General features: G+C 33.3%; 1 protein-coding gene across 1 annotated transcript; it reads right to left on the reverse strand.

The window, feature by feature from the left end:
• Positions 1-6,165: 6,165 nt before the first annotated feature.
• Positions 6,166-15,634, reverse strand: LOC111402567. The gene is made up of 6 exons (XM_023030949.1): positions 15,525-15,634; positions 9,781-9,842; positions 8,414-8,567; positions 8,240-8,304; positions 6,984-7,168; positions 6,166-6,866 (listed from the first exon to the last, which is right to left on the reverse strand). The coding sequence occupies exons 1-6, from the start codon at positions 15,632-15,634 to the stop codon at positions 6,564-6,566; spliced, it is 879 nt and encodes a 292-aa protein (XP_022886717.1). The 3' UTR covers positions 6,166-6,563.
• Between the last annotated feature and the right edge of the window lie 435 nt (positions 15,635-16,069).

Consider the following 16,069-nt stretch of genomic DNA (forward strand, 5'->3'; position numbering starts at 1 on the left):
AAAATTTTTTTTTTTTTTTTTTTTTTTTTTTTTTTAGAATGACCCTCCAAAATGCAAAAATATGCTATAAATTTTTATTGTGACCCCCTAATCCAGCTTGTTTGCGTCCGCCCCTGCCTAAAGAGCAAATTTATGGAATTCAACCATTTTTTTGTTAGTTGACCAGAAATTTAAGTTTGACCACTTCTTAACAATTTCAAATAGAGTAAAATGGCAGTTTTATATTCCAATATAAAACAATAAAGATACTGGTACCTTCCACTGGCCAACGCCGTGATGATGCCGCACCACAATAACCATCACCTGAATCCGTCAACTATCACTGCACCAGCGTTTCGCAAATTCATTCCTTCAAATCCCCCAGTTTCGCATGTTTAATCGCAAACATTTTCTTACCCGCAATCACTTTTTGTAATGTTAAAAAAGTCAAAGCATCATTTCAAGAATCGTATGAAACCGCACGGAAGCATTATAACAGTAATAGAAGCATCAATGATGAGTATAATTTCGATGCACTTCTTTCAATTCTTGAATTTCTTTGGCTTGCATCCTCGACTCTGACTTCAATATTCATTGAGGTTATAGATGGGACGCAAAAGGGGTTTGCAGGGTGGAATAATGGTGATTTCATGAAATATGTTAATGATAACAAATCATTTGAATTAACGTATAATTTCAATTAAATTTATAAATTATATTCGGATTCCATTTTATTCAAAATGCATCTTTTCTCTTCTCTTTTTAATCACATATTCTCCAATAAAATAATATTCTATACTCATTCTTTACATAATAATATTTCAACGAATATTTTTCCCTGCACACACATTTCAATCTTGCTGGGCTGCCTCCCTAACAACCTCCTCACAATAGAGCGTAGGAGGAGAGTTTTTCCTCTCTTTTTTTAATTGGGTTATGTTTGATGTATATCGCGGTGTACATCAAGGTGTGCACCCTCTTCCATGTGAGAGGTGGACATCTTGATGTACATTTCTTGACGTACAAGTGGAATGACCCTTTTTAATTCATATGGATCCTAACACATGTGAGAAAATGTCAACCTTCATGTCAAATATTTTTTTCTGGCAACATAGTTTAATTCAAACAGGACGTAAACTCTTTCTAACGGAAGCTAAAATTGGGAACTGGAATTTAAAAGTGGATTTGACATCTTATCCTGGGATTATTGAGTATAGTATGTACTTTAAAGGACGTTCCAAAATTTCATGCAGTCTGCTAACTTTTAATGATTGAGGGACCACTTTGATTCCTTAAAACAACAAACAGACCATCAATCAGGAACTACATAATTTTGCTAGCCCACAGAACCAAATTTGAGAGACTCGTTTCACTCGAATCATATGAATAATTCAATCAGATATAGCCCTTGTTTGAACCCCACTTTTTACGGAAGAATGAATTTTTAAATAGTGTATTGATGGAAAATGTGTAATTAAAAAATAATGAAAAGTTTTGAATTTACGTGTAATATTATTTTATTGAAAAATATGTGATTGAAATAATGTCGAAACACTATTAAAAAATACATTTTTTCAAAAGAACGAGGCTCAAACAAGGACATAGCCAAGTCCAAAAAAGCTAGTTTTCACTTCTTTTTATAAACTACCATGTCAACAAAAGTTAATACTTCAACAAGTTGATGCTAAAGCGTCCAGACAAATATTATTTATTGTCTTTTAATATTTTTCCATTCATTGAAAAGTGTTAATCACTTTAAAAAATTTGCAGTGTTTTCTTTATCCATCAACTCCAACGGGTCAGAACAGCAAAAGGAATATAAATATTACCATCTTTTTCCATTTCAAAATGCTAATATTTGTTTCAAATTTGAATCGACTGAGTGATTCAAATTTGTCACTACTTAAATAATAAAAATAGCATCGATTCTAAGATTCTATGTTAAGCTTTATGGGAAACTGTGAAATTATTCTGGTGCATAAAAAGGTAGTATTTGGCTGGACAATTTTTTCAAGATATTGGTGACAAATGCATGCGGCTAACAAAGACAATTCATTGAGAAGTTTCCATTCAAGCATCAACTTCAATCTACATCATTAAAGTAAAATAGATATCAAGTACAGTTTCTTCTTCCTGTAATACGTAAATTGGACCAAAACAAAACTAAAAACTAAAAGTGCAAGAGAAACCTTTGAAGGAACCTATTCTAAGTCAAAAGGTCAAATAGGAACAAGAAATGAATGGACAAGCTTTGATTGAGGCGACGAAGCAATGAATCCTTGTACTGATGCTATGATAAACGGATGCTCCTGCTCATGTTTTAGCCTTCTTTTTCACGACCCCACAAAAAGCATGCTGAATTGAGATGGCAATTTCAGTTTAAGCCGTTCAAATAGGTGGTACGTTGCAAATCACGTTCCAATTAATTTTCCTTACTTAACTTAAATATATCGTCTTAAATAGTATTATGGCAAGTAAGGGTCATTTCCCGCAAAGGGTTGATTCAATTATGTCAATTACACACTAAAAAATAAAATTAATAATAATATACAAAATATATTAAATGGAGGGGGTTTGGTTTGTTGAATTAAGGAAAGCGATAAATTTAAACTAGAAAAGACTTGAAATTTGAAATAAACAAATTGGTTCTTGATTGAATGCAAAAAAATGTGATTCGGAAATATTTCGTCACCACGAGAATGATTTTCATGTAAATTAATACAATAGATTTTCATTCTCAAGATTAATCATAATTCGAAAATAATTACAAGCTCAATCTCTTCTTACATATAGTCGAAGAAAACAGACTCTTCACTCAACCCTATTCATTAAACAACCTAGATCAAGCTCTCTAGATTTAATTTAACAAATGCATTATGACAAAAGAAATGAATTAAATTAAGAGTAATCTCGCAAACTCGGTTTACTAACTTAAGTATTAATCAACATACGTTCAATTGAAAATTCTTCATAATCTATCGAAATGTAATTGCTACTAAGTTTTAAAATCAATAGCTATTACGTACTACTAATCCCAAAATAGTATTCATCGAAACAACTTAATTATTTAGTTGTACACCTAAACAATCAAGAAGAACAAAATAAACATTTAACACAATGAATTAAACATATCAATCAAGAGAACTATAAAACACAAATTAATTGAAAATCATAACTCGGGTTTAAAATAATCCCCGATCACATATATTTAGTTATCCATGAAATATTCACAAATAACCATCAAATTCTTACAACACAATAATGGAAAATAGGGAAAGAAAAGCTTATTGATAATGGAGAAATAGTTGAGGGTTTCTTCAATATCAAATCATCATCTTCTCCAAGCTACTTCACCATAATCATGCCCCAAATTTTCTCCAAAATATCTAAGGAAACCAAACTAAAAGATGGAAGAAAAAGAAAAAGAAAAGAAAAGAAAAAGAAAGAAAGAAAGAAAAACAAAATAAACGGCAGTGAAGAAGCTCCAGCCGCTGCCCAAAAATTGTAGAAAAGGAAAGTCCCCAGCTTCTAGCAATTCAGTGGGTTTTTAAGTAAAACCTGAGGGTAATTGCAGCTTTTGCTCCCTGAAATTTAAGGGAATAATTAAAGTGACTAGGCGCCAACCATTCTGCCCAGTTGCCGCAGTTTACTGCCCCCATTTACTCCTCTTGTTTCTTTTTTTTTAAATCTTCTTTCAGCTGCGTCGTCTTCTTCGTTTGCCTTCATCTTTAGCTCGTTTATCGCATAAATTCCTTCTATTCATCGTTTAATCTCGAGTTTTCACCTACAAAATAAAAATAAGAAAATTAAGTAATAAATTGCTAATAAAACTTGCAAGTATCTAAGTTTAGTGGTCTGAATAAGCGTAATAAACACGCATTTATCAATAGGTCAGCTGCTAAGATTAGAATAAAACATCTTAAAAGGAAAAATCCATCTCCAGAAAATGTGCTCTGGACATCAGTAAAAGCAGAATTACGGTTCAAACCTAACAAGGTGAAGCCAATAGTTGTTTGGAATTCAAGGAAGAAGAGTTCTCGATAAAAATAAATAAAAAACATCGAGATGAAAATGATAGCACAAGAATATTATGCATAAGTTCTAGAGTTGCTTCCAAAAATTGTGTTTATGTTACAATTTAATGCTATGTTTCAAAACTATTTTTATTACTACTATATGCGGTTGAAACATTAGGTAATTCCGAAGGAAGATAACCAAACACGAATACCATATTTAATTCATCAGAAGTAAACAATATTAGCTAAAAATTATTCTCTGTTTTTGCTTTTGAAAATGAGCAAACGTCGAAATATATTAACTTGTTATTTGAACTGAAAACTATTTGGTGAAATTGAATCTAAACACATCCTACCTTTGTCTAGCAAGCTGAAACGTTTTAATCCAAACTATTTATTTGTCATATTGCCCATCTAGTGTTGGTTTAAAACGCTAAAGAATAATATTAACAAAAAACGAAAATAAGCTTTGAGGTATAATATGCCTTTTCTTAAGATTCCACAACTCTGGAAATGAGTGTTGCATCTGATCGAGAAGACAAAATGGAAAAGAGTTCATGGAGTTTCTACCAGTTTTAATACCACAGCACGTGAAAGTGGCTAACAACCCAAGATTCAAAGCATCATGAAATAATTTGCAAGTTTCCTCTATTTAGCTGTTCATGAAGAAGATAATGCAGATAAGCAAAGAAATGCAAAAGACACTCACAGAAAGAGATTCGGGATCTCCACCACTTGTTCCACTAACAAAAGGTTCAACAAGGTAGTCAACAACCTTACAAATGATAAAAAGGCAGTACGACATGCATGGAAGTCAAAATCACAGAGATGCGTATGATCACTAAATAAGCCTGAGAAAGAATCTTAGTTTTGGAGGAAAATAACAGAAACAAATAAAAGAAGACCAGAAAAGACGGAACAATTTGTGGTTTAGTGGAGAATGTAGCCTGAAATTGAGCTCGATACGATGGAACATCTAACCCAGATAATTTTGAAAAAATGTTTAGCATATCTGTTTCAAATGACAGATCAAAAGATCTATTATAGAGAATGTAGAGTATCCAAAGTACCTCTTTACCGAAATGACGCTCAAGGAAAGCACCAACACTGCAGAGAAGCTTACACAAGTATATGTTGATCACATGTTTAAAGTCTGTCTCTCAGATTGAAGAAAAACAACAAATGGCACATGTTGTGATGTCAATTGAGATTCCAAAATGCGGGCTGGCATACTGCTTTCAAAGACCATCTATTTACAACAGCAAATCTATTATCAATGGCGGTAGTGCACAAAATATAAGTGAAACTTTCCCTATTGTTAAAAATGGCATGCTCTTAAACAGGGATGAAAACATTATTTTTGATGAAGTGAAATTTTTATGATTGCCATGAGTAGACAGTAAAGGTGTGAACAAGACTCTAGAAATATAACAGCAGCAAAGACATTCTAGAGGAAGCTCGTGTCCTTAAGCATTATCTATATATTATTTACCTTTCGGAGTGTCAGATACCTTTGGGAGGTTATTCATCTTCCACAGAAATGGCTCCAGTAGTATATGAAGCTGTAAAGAGTAATCACATTCATTGATTAACTTTAATTGAGATAAATAATGGTCACTACTTCCAGAAAGACAGAATAAATGAAACAAGTGAACAAAAAAGATGAAATGCGGGTTCGTTGCGAGAGATAGTATACCTTCGTGCTAACCAACATTTGACCCCGCAGAAAGGAAATTGCTTCTGATCAAAGCAATGGTCTGATGGTATCCGAAATAGCAATTTAGCCAACAAGTCATAAGATGTGTGCAAGATGAATCAGTCCATTATTGCATTACCAAGGTAGAAGCATATAAATTGGCAATGCAAAATTTCAGGATAAAAAATAGCAAATGAAGTTTTTGCTAGTACTGGCGCCCCAATTTTTGCAATATACTGCTTGTTCTGTGAAATTGGCTGCAGTAGGAATGCCATGAAAAGAGATGTAACAAAATTCAAAAGTTATTCATTAAACGCTTGAAATCTTTAGGATAACTATAACTGGTTAGCATACTCGTGAAGTATCAGATAAGTCCAACACTAGCAGTGTTTTGAATTTAGCGCAAGAGAATAGCAAGATGAAATAATAAACTCAAAACAAGAACACCAAGATTTTAGGTAAAAACCCAAGATGAAAAAGTACCACGGGCAGATGAGAGTATTTCACTATGAGTCCATAATGAATGTATTACAAGCAAGATTTCAATACTCTCAATCAAGTTCTAAAGCTTTCAACAGTTGTATGAATGTTATCTTTCAATACAAAACATCGCTGCTTATATATGAGCCCTAAAAATCGAGTTGTAGTTGGGATAAAGAAAACGCGTCAGAATGCGAAATGGGTCTGGGCCGGATAAATGTGTCACTCGAGCGCTAGCCTGGTGGTAAGCGAGCTGCGCTCGCCACTCAAGTAGTAGACTTGCATTAAGCGAGCAGCGGTGCAGGCACTCCAGCACTACATGTATGGCGCTGGATGCTGTCTTTTAGGATAAAACTGCTTTCAAGGCTTCTGATGGCTCCAAGGTGCCATGATCATGCTGCTGGGATGCCCAGCTCCATTTCCAAGAGTCCCAAAACCATCTTATGACTTATCCAAAGTCCTTTTCCGACGAAACTCCAAATCCAATGTAATTTTGATCTCTCCAAGATCACTTCAACAAAGCTCCAATTACCCAACAGAATTTGAGTCACACCACAAGAAGTAGAATAAGGCCAACCTATTGTACATAAGAAAGGGTAAAACATTAAAAATGTAAAAAGCATCCTTACAAATTCCTGCTTTTTCGTAAGTGCAAGATTATCGAGCAGAAATCCAACTTCTTCCTCACTTGCAGTCTGCACATTTATGAAAATTTATTCTTGCAAGCATTATGAAGATAATTAGTAAATTGAGAAGGGTTAGATTTTCCAATAACATGGACCCTAGAAACTTTTATCTTGTATGAAATGTACCATTGTGATTGCCCCTTCATCCCATGTCAAACCATCTTGTGAAAGGCTTCGTAACTTTCCTCCAGATCTCCCATGAGCTTCAAGTACTTTGACATTTAAGCCAGGCAATTTCAGCTTGTAAGCTACAGCAAGCCTACTACACAAAAAAAAAAAAAAAAAGGGGGGGGGGGGGACAAAAATATTAGCTGAGGATGGAGAAAAAAATCTTTTTAAATGAACTTTTGACGTCAAATAAGGTAATGAAAACACTCTCGGAAAAACACCAAAAATGATCGATTGGGTTCAGCACATGGGCGGATTTGGCAGTGAGCTGCACTTGACTGTAGCCCATTGTTGCCCGAGCCCAGATGTATGACAAAATGATAAAATTAGTTGAAAATTCGTTTTAATTGTAATACATAGCCCATCAACAATTATTTTCAATTGGTTAGCCCACCTTAATTTGTCAACTAATTTTTTCTTTTAATTTTTGGCCCAATTTTTAAAACAAACTTATTTAATTTAAACAATACTTTTTCTTCAATATTCATGTCATTTGAAAACTAGAAATAATTCCCCACTTTAAACCCCAAATCTTTTCACCTATTCACAAGTCGTCGATCGTGCGATCGCAGACCACCGGACCACCGACCTCAAGTATTATAAATTGTAAGTATTTTCATGTTTAGCAACAAAGAATCGAACTAGTTGAGGTTTGAGGAGTATCTTTTTGGATGAAATTTCACTTTCCATAGCGTTTTGTAAGTGGTAAATTGTAAGTTGCTTACTGGTAAATGGTAATAGCATCACATTTAAATTATAATTATTTTGGTAAATGCCAAAATGGTGTGCAAAGCATCCATAGCATGTTAGCTTTCATTGTGCCATTGTGAGTTGCTTATTGGGATTCTGGGAAAATGGAAATATCAGCTTTCATTGTGCAATTGCCAATTGAAAATTGTGCAATTAAAGAAAGTAGACAACTAGTGTCTGGTAATTAAACATTAAAACAAAGCTACTTTATTGGTAATTAAACAAAGCTATTTTCTATGCAATTTTGCTTGGTGAATTTGATGATTATCAATTTATGTTTATGGTTTTATCAATTTATGCTTATGGCATAATAAAGTATTTTGATTTTTATGGTTTTAAATTTAATAAAAAAGAAGATCGACATTGAACATCGTTGGGTACAACTATAATAGATAACATTATATTGCGATTTTTCTTATTGTATATAAATTTTGTTCATACATTAAATTTTTAAATTTTTTTGCCCCCCGTAGCATTAATTCCTAGCTCCGCCCCTGGTTCAGCATATCCAGATCTGAAATTATAGAACCTGTGAGATATAAATCCAGATACATAACATAAATAAACAAACATCAACGTATCCGTTAACAATTTTCAGTTTTCAGAATTTCAGATTGTGTAGAAATGTAACCTTTTACCAATTCAGATTCTGGGAAAAATGGAAATAATTACAAGCCTTTAACGAGCAACCCATATTTGCATGAATAGAAAAAGATGTAAGCTTCTCAGTAAAAAGCTGCATCTTTCTTACTCCATGTACCTCAATATTTGGAATCAACACTCCGACCCCACCTAAAAAAAGGATATATTTTCATATGATACTCATTGCGATTAAATTATTATGTTTTTAACATCCAAGCATGGACTACATTCAAGAGACTTCTAATTTGCCACTAAAATATATTTCTTTAAGAACAGATAATTAAACATAAATTTATGATGTACTAAAAAGTAATGAAAGTGCAAAGCTCCCAATAAAAATCAATTACAAAGTTAACAATTTTTATCCCTTTTTTCCATAATGTATGATGCATGTGTATGCATTTGTTTTTTCATTTTCCATGTGTATGGATGCACATGTCGTATTTCTTTTTTCTATTTTAATTTAATAACTGATCCTGATATATGGAAATTGCATTTTGAGAATTAACATATCGGTATATATGTATTGCATATGGAATATTCTTCTACCTCAGTAGTTAAGAAGATCCAAGGAAATAGGATGAGACCCCAGCATCACAGCAAGACATAGAGAAGGAATGCCCAAAGGAAAAGGGTAAGAAAATGGGAACAAGAGCGAAGTTAATAGAGAGACAGGGGGATGTAGAAGTAGTGTGTAGGGCCTTTCAGCATAATGGAAAAAATGTAACCCATATGTTTAGAGTGTGCTATTTCTTCCAAAGATACTTTGGCCCTTAATCAGTTAATTGGGACAGCCTACACTGTCCTTCTAAAAGCCTTGTTCATGCCATCCATGTGCTTGATCCTTGCTTAGCAAAGTCAACAATGCAGAGGAAATGGGACTCGAAGTGGACGCATGATCAGAAATAGCTACATGGGTGATTTGTGCCCTTTGCTCTATCCACCAATCCATTTATCTCTATTCATTTCCGTTCCCCCAAAGGGTGCTAGTCCAATCGGAGACCTAACCTCTATTGACTTAGACTCCCAAGCATGGGTGTTACACGGGGTTAATCAATTTTTAAAGACAATTATCTTGTCTTCCCAATTTAAAGTTCTAGAATTCGATCCTTGGCCCTAGCATGGGCCTCCTGCTTGGTCATGGTGGAGGTTACAAACTTATACCATCATTCCTTGGAAATGGTCATACTCTGTGTGCATATGAATGTCAAGCTCCAAAAGGTCTCGAACGAGGATGTGTCCCAAGTTGATAATTGAAGTGTACTCCCTCTTATCCTTTGGTCACAAGTTCGATTTCCCTACCAACACTTTCTCAGTCGAGCCTGTTGCACAAAGCTTACCTAATGTGGTCTACGTAACTGACATGGTTTGCAGGCTATTGCGTTAACCCGATGGTTTACCAAGTACGCATCTGAATGGTAACGACTGCGAGTTCCCCCATCATAAAAAAATAAAATAAAATAAAAGTGGTCGTGTTTATAAAAGAAGAATAGTAAAGATGCCAATAATGGAGACTTCAGTGATATAAAAGCAAAGGTTCCAGATAGCATAATGAAGAAAATTAGCCCTTGTTTGAACCACATTATTTTTATAAGAATGCATTTCTAAATAGTGTATTGATGGGAAATGTGCAGTTAAAAAATAAAAAAATGTTTTAGATTTACGTATAATATTATTTTATTGAAAATGTGTGATTGAAATGATATTAAATTACTGTTTAATAATGTATTTTTTAAAAGAATGTAACTCAAACATGACCTTAGTCAATGTAGTTAAAATTCTTTAACATTGACTCAGTTGAAATATGTATTTAAAAATTGACAATATATGGTAACGGTAAAAGACGAAATAAGTTTACAAGATCATGTCATTAAATTTAAAAGATTGATTATGATTTTTAATTGTAACGTGATATGCATGTCGTCGTGGACGTCCAATAAACTTGGACTATTCTTGCCAACATATTCGATAGGATCTAAAAATGTGATTGCCAATAATTACATACTAATTATTAAATAATTTAGAAATTAATTGATCTAGACTAAGGTCACATTTAAATTAATTAAAAATCCTTGACATTTATAGGGTAAAGGATTTAGTGCTTTCCACTATAAACGATGAAATCATGAAATTAACGGACAAATACATTGCAGAATGGACCAACTTTGCAATTTGAACTCTTCCTAGAAAACAATATATTCCATTTGCCGTCAGTCTTTAAAACAATCTTGCTACATATACACCATAGTTTACACTCCGATTTATCGAATTACCACTTAACACAATTTCACATCATCTTATACATTTAATTCAACCGTCACAATCTTATTACATTATTTATCTATCAACAAGGATGTCAAAATTAATATACAAATAGCTCAATTGTTTTAAGTTTAATATAATTAATGACAGGACCTTGCTGTTTGTAAAGGGAGGATTTGACACCCTCCTTGACAGAACAGACTCATAGGGGGAGGGAGGAGCTATTTTTTATCATTTTTTTCACCCGGGTCTCACTCGAATGTAAGAATCTGTCAAAAATGTGGTAAACCATTTTTCTGTACAAATGGTATTTTCCTTAATGCCATGATAATTGCATCAAGAAATTAAATCCCACTTCAGATTGAGTAATTAGTCATACGTTTTAACTAATTCCTTAGAACACTTTGTTTAAGATAATCCGTTGCTTCAAGTTTGGAAAAGTGAGGAGGAATCATAATATTAGCTTTCTTAAGGTAGCAGCAAATTATGTGTGTTAGTTAGAGATCCTATTCCTAACAAACCAAACCAAAATTTGAATAAAATTGAGGCTGATTGCATTTCTGAATTCAAATGATTGATAAAGTAGTTAAAAAGTTTGAAATGACCAATTGCGTTTGCTTGGCAATAGACAGTGGGAAAATTGTTTACAAGTAAACTATAAATGGACCCGCACGCACCCACTAATTCATTCAAAATTTAAATCAATCACATATCGCGCGTGGGTGTGTGTTTGTGTTTCTATTACTGCTCCAAATTTGTAGAAATATTAAGAACATAAAAATGATTTTTTGAAATAAAAGTGAGTTTTTGACTCCCCCCCCCCCCCCCCCCCAATTTTGTAGAAAAATTAATGGGTGGAATAGTGATTTTTTGAAAAATGAGTGATTGAAAAAGAAGGAAAATTTTTCGATTTACGTGTAATATTATTTTATGGAAGATTCTGTAGTTGAAAATAAGAGATAGAAAAATGAAATGTAATGGAATAGAATTATAGAAATTAATGGGGGTCAAACGAGGGCTTAATTATAAAATTCTTATGTATAAAAAGGTCAAGGGACTTTTCTCTTCCACAACATAAAAATTTTATCCGTTAAAATTGATATCTCCTCTTAAATTATACCGCGTATTACTTTCAAGCCAACCCTTTTTCTTTCATTACGTTACAAGTGATCTCGACTATCATATACAAATTAATTAATTTCAATTTTGAATTTTCAAAGTCATACTTATTAAAAATGATCTAAATTCTTATACGCATATTATTGTTTTCATATTTAATTGTTATAGGATTGTATCTATTAAGACTTCGAGTCCATCTTAATAAGACCAACTTTATTAAATGGAGAAGCTCAAAATCTTTATAAATTGGTATTTATTTCGGTATTAAACCGATGTGAGATAACACATCCCTTATCAGTATCCTCAATGTTCTTCTAGAATATAGTGGCTTGTTTGATAAAATCAATCTAGGTATATTTGAAATTATTTAAGTCTATTAAGATGAGTAACACAAAAAAATTTTTTTATCAAGTATTTTCATGTTTAAACGGTGTTATATAATTCTTTTGAGAAGAGAAAAGAGACCCATAAAATGGTCAAGAAAGTTCCCATGTCTTAAATGCATGGGAAAGTGTTGTATTAATGAATAAAATATGAATAATTTTCGGTGTACATTATGGACCCGGCATCCCTCCAATAGGGAGACGTCATGTGTGCATTATGAATAACATAATGTACACCAAGCACATCTCATAAAATATAGGGGAAGAAATTAAAATAGAATAAATTCATTATAATCGATATCTATGATGAAGATCCTTTGGTCGAGAGTCCAGATTCGCATGTAATGTTACCGTACGCGTTTAGGTTCAATGCTCCATCCGTAAAAATATTAATTTATGCATTTCAGATCTTAGTCTTCAAATTATGTTTTGTCCTTTTATCCAGATAGATTTATTTTCTCAACCATTTTGACTTTGTCTAAAAAAATAAAATTTCACCAATTTTTTTCTTGTCTTCATGTTCTAAAATTTCAGATCCAAAAATGGAATTACCAATCTTGAATCACGTGTAATTAAGCATTGAACATGGGTTATGAATTATTAATTATTTGTTGCCGATTATTTAACCTGTTGATGTTCATGTTAAGATGAATTTACTAAATTGGTTCGCTCTATATTCTAAAGTGATTTAATTACACGATTATCCAAAAAGATCAATCACTTACATGATTTAATTCACCTTATCCAGGGGCAACATCTTTCGTTCTCAAAAGCTTTGACATGTCTAGAACGATCAACCATTTATATGATTTTGTTAGGTTTTGAACATTGCACAATGGAATGGTCCATTTCCAATGAACAATCTATCCTTATTGCTTAAAGATGTCATGACTATAGTTTGGACGAGTCTTACATATAAATTACACTATATATTTTATGCTTGTACTTATATCATGACAATAACATTGGTCCATATAGATAAGATCGAGATTTTGTATAATTTCTTTATCAAAATTTATTTTTTTTCATCACGAAACTAGTTTTACTTACTCATTTGGTCTACTGAGTTCGATATATTAACTTCAAATCTCATCAATCACGTTAGACTAAGCACGATCTAGTCAGATTCATTCACTTGCACATATGCAATTCATGTTGATCTCACCTTGTAACAATTATACATGATAAAAGAATTCGAAATTGGGCGAAACGATATTCTTATGACTTCAAAGGGCTTTTACCGTCCGTGGCTTATATAATCATTGCCATATTGGTTTGCTAGTCTCCTACCTTCTCATTGTCCGACTCAAGAAGTTTGAATTTGTTCGATTCGAATATTAATTAGTCTTGATTTGACAGGGTTTACGTGAAGCCCCCTTAGCTCTGCCAGGCATTGCACAAATTGAACTTGGCAAAAGGAAAGAAAGATGCAGTTGGTTGAAAATGAAGAAGTCAATTATTCATATAGATAACATGAAGACTTGAACTTTTGGAAAATCTGCAAAATAAATAATAGCAAGAAAATTATAGTGACGACGGCACCGACCACTGAACAGTACGTGGATAAGGCAATAAAATGTTGGTCAAAAGATGAGATGTTGACTAGGGTCACTGCATCAACTCTACACTTGGCTTCTCAAATACTCACATTGACTACCAAAGTAAATACAAATAGAGTAACTTTTGCTTACACTGTTGGAGAAAGTGCAACCAAGACTACTGCACCGTAGATATTCTGGTAAGATACTGCCAGTGTGCGTGATTTTTCTCTGCATAACATTGTCAATTCTAACTCTTTTTGAGTAGAAATAAATATTTACCTACTGCAAAAGACGTATTGAACAATTCCATCTTTCGACATTATTACTACATAAAATTCAAATCTTACAGAAAGAGTGTTCTTTAAGTTGGGTCATGAATTTTACGAAAATTTGACTGCACATATCGTGCATAAAATATAGGGAAATTTGCAAGGTAACCCTACAGATGTTCATTCAATGAACAATCTATCCTTATTGCTTAAAGATGTCATGACTATAGTTTGGACGAGTCTTACATATAAATTACACTATATATTTTTTTACATATATTTTATGCTTGTACTTATATCATGACAATAACATTGGTCCATATAGATTAGATCGAGATTTTGGATAATTTCTTTATCAATTTTTTTTTTAATCACGAAACTAGTTTTACTTACTCATTTGGTCTACTGAGTTCGATATATTAACTTCAAATCTCATCAATCACGTTAGACTAAGCACGATCTAGTCAGATTCATTCACTTGCACATATGCAATTCATGTTGATCTCACCTTGTAACAATTATACATGATAAAAGAATTCGAAATTGGGCGAAACGATATTCTTGTGACTTCAAAGGGCTTTTACCGTCCGTGGCTTATATAATCATTGCCATATTGGTTTGCTAGTCTCCTACCTTCTCATTGTCCGACTCAAGAAGTTTGAATTTGTTCGATTCGAATATTAATTAGTCTTGATTTGACAGGGTTTACGTGAAGCCCCCTTAGCTCTGCCAGGCATTGCACAAATTGAACTTGGCAAAAGGAAAGAAAGATGCAGTTGGTTGAAAATGAAGAAGTCAATTATTCATATAGATAACATGAAGACTTGAACTTTTGGAAAATCTGCAAAATAAATAATAGCAAGAAAATTATAGTGACGACGGCACCGACCACTGAACAGTACGTGGATAAGGCAATAAAATGTTGGTCAAAAGATGAGATGTTGACTAGGGTCACTGCATCAACTCTACACTTGGCTTCTCAAATACTCACATTGACTACCAAAGTAAATACAAATAGAGTAACTTTTGCTTACACTGTTGGAGAAAGTGCAACCAAGACTACTGCACCGTAGATATTCTGGTAAGATACTGCCAGTGTGCGTGATTTTTCTCTGTATAACATTGTCAATTCTAACTCTTTTTGAGTAGAAATAAATATTTACCTACTGCAAAAGACGTATTAAACAATTCCATCTTTCGACATTATTACTACATAAAATTCAAATCTTACAGAAAGAGTGTTCTTTAAGTTGGGTCATGAATTTTACGAAAATTTGACTGCACATATCGTGCATAAAATATAGGGAAATTTGCAAGGTAACCCTACAGATGTTCATTTTCAACCGAGGTGGCTAGATTGAGGAAAGAGGCCCTTATGCTTAGTGAAACGGAGAAAAGTTTTTAATATGAAAAAGCTAAGTGTACTTATCTGAAAAACAGTGATAACTATACTAAGTTCTTCCATTCGGTGGTAAAGAGAAATCACAAGAGGAACTACTTTGCTACCGTTTTGAAAAGAGATGGGACCTATACTTCTTCTCATATGGAAGTGGTGGATGAATTCTTGAGCTTCTACGGGGACTTACTTGGAAAATTTTCCCCGTACAACCTATTGCGGCCGAGGTTTTGAAGAATGGACCCATGCTAATGGAAGAGCAAGCTTCATCACTTATGCTTGAAATTTCAAATCAAGAGATTAAAGAGGCTTTGTTAAATATTGAGGATGATAAATCGTCGGGCCTAGATGAATATACATCTTGCTTTTTTAAGGAAAGCATATGATTCGGTGAATTGGGATTTTCTCAAAAGCGTACTTGAAGGTTTGGACTTTCTAACTAAATTTATTGGTTGGGTTATGGAATGTATTTCTACTCCTACCTATTCCATCGCACTCAATGGTAGTCTACATAGCTTCTTTAAAGGTAGAAGGGGGATTAGACAAGGCGATCCGTTATCTCCATTTTTGTTTGTTCTTTGCCGAGTATTTTTTGAGAATGTTGACAGATGAAACCAAGAATAGTGATTTCAACTATCACCTTAAATGTAGCACATTAAAGATCACACATCTAGTTTTTGTC

The sequence above is a fragment of the Olea europaea genome, chromosome 10 (genome assembly GCF_002742605.1).
Source record: "Olea europaea var. sylvestris chromosome 10, O_europaea_v1, whole genome shotgun sequence".
In the NCBI taxonomy this organism is placed as follows: domain Eukaryota; kingdom Viridiplantae; phylum Streptophyta; class Magnoliopsida; order Lamiales; family Oleaceae; genus Olea; species Olea europaea.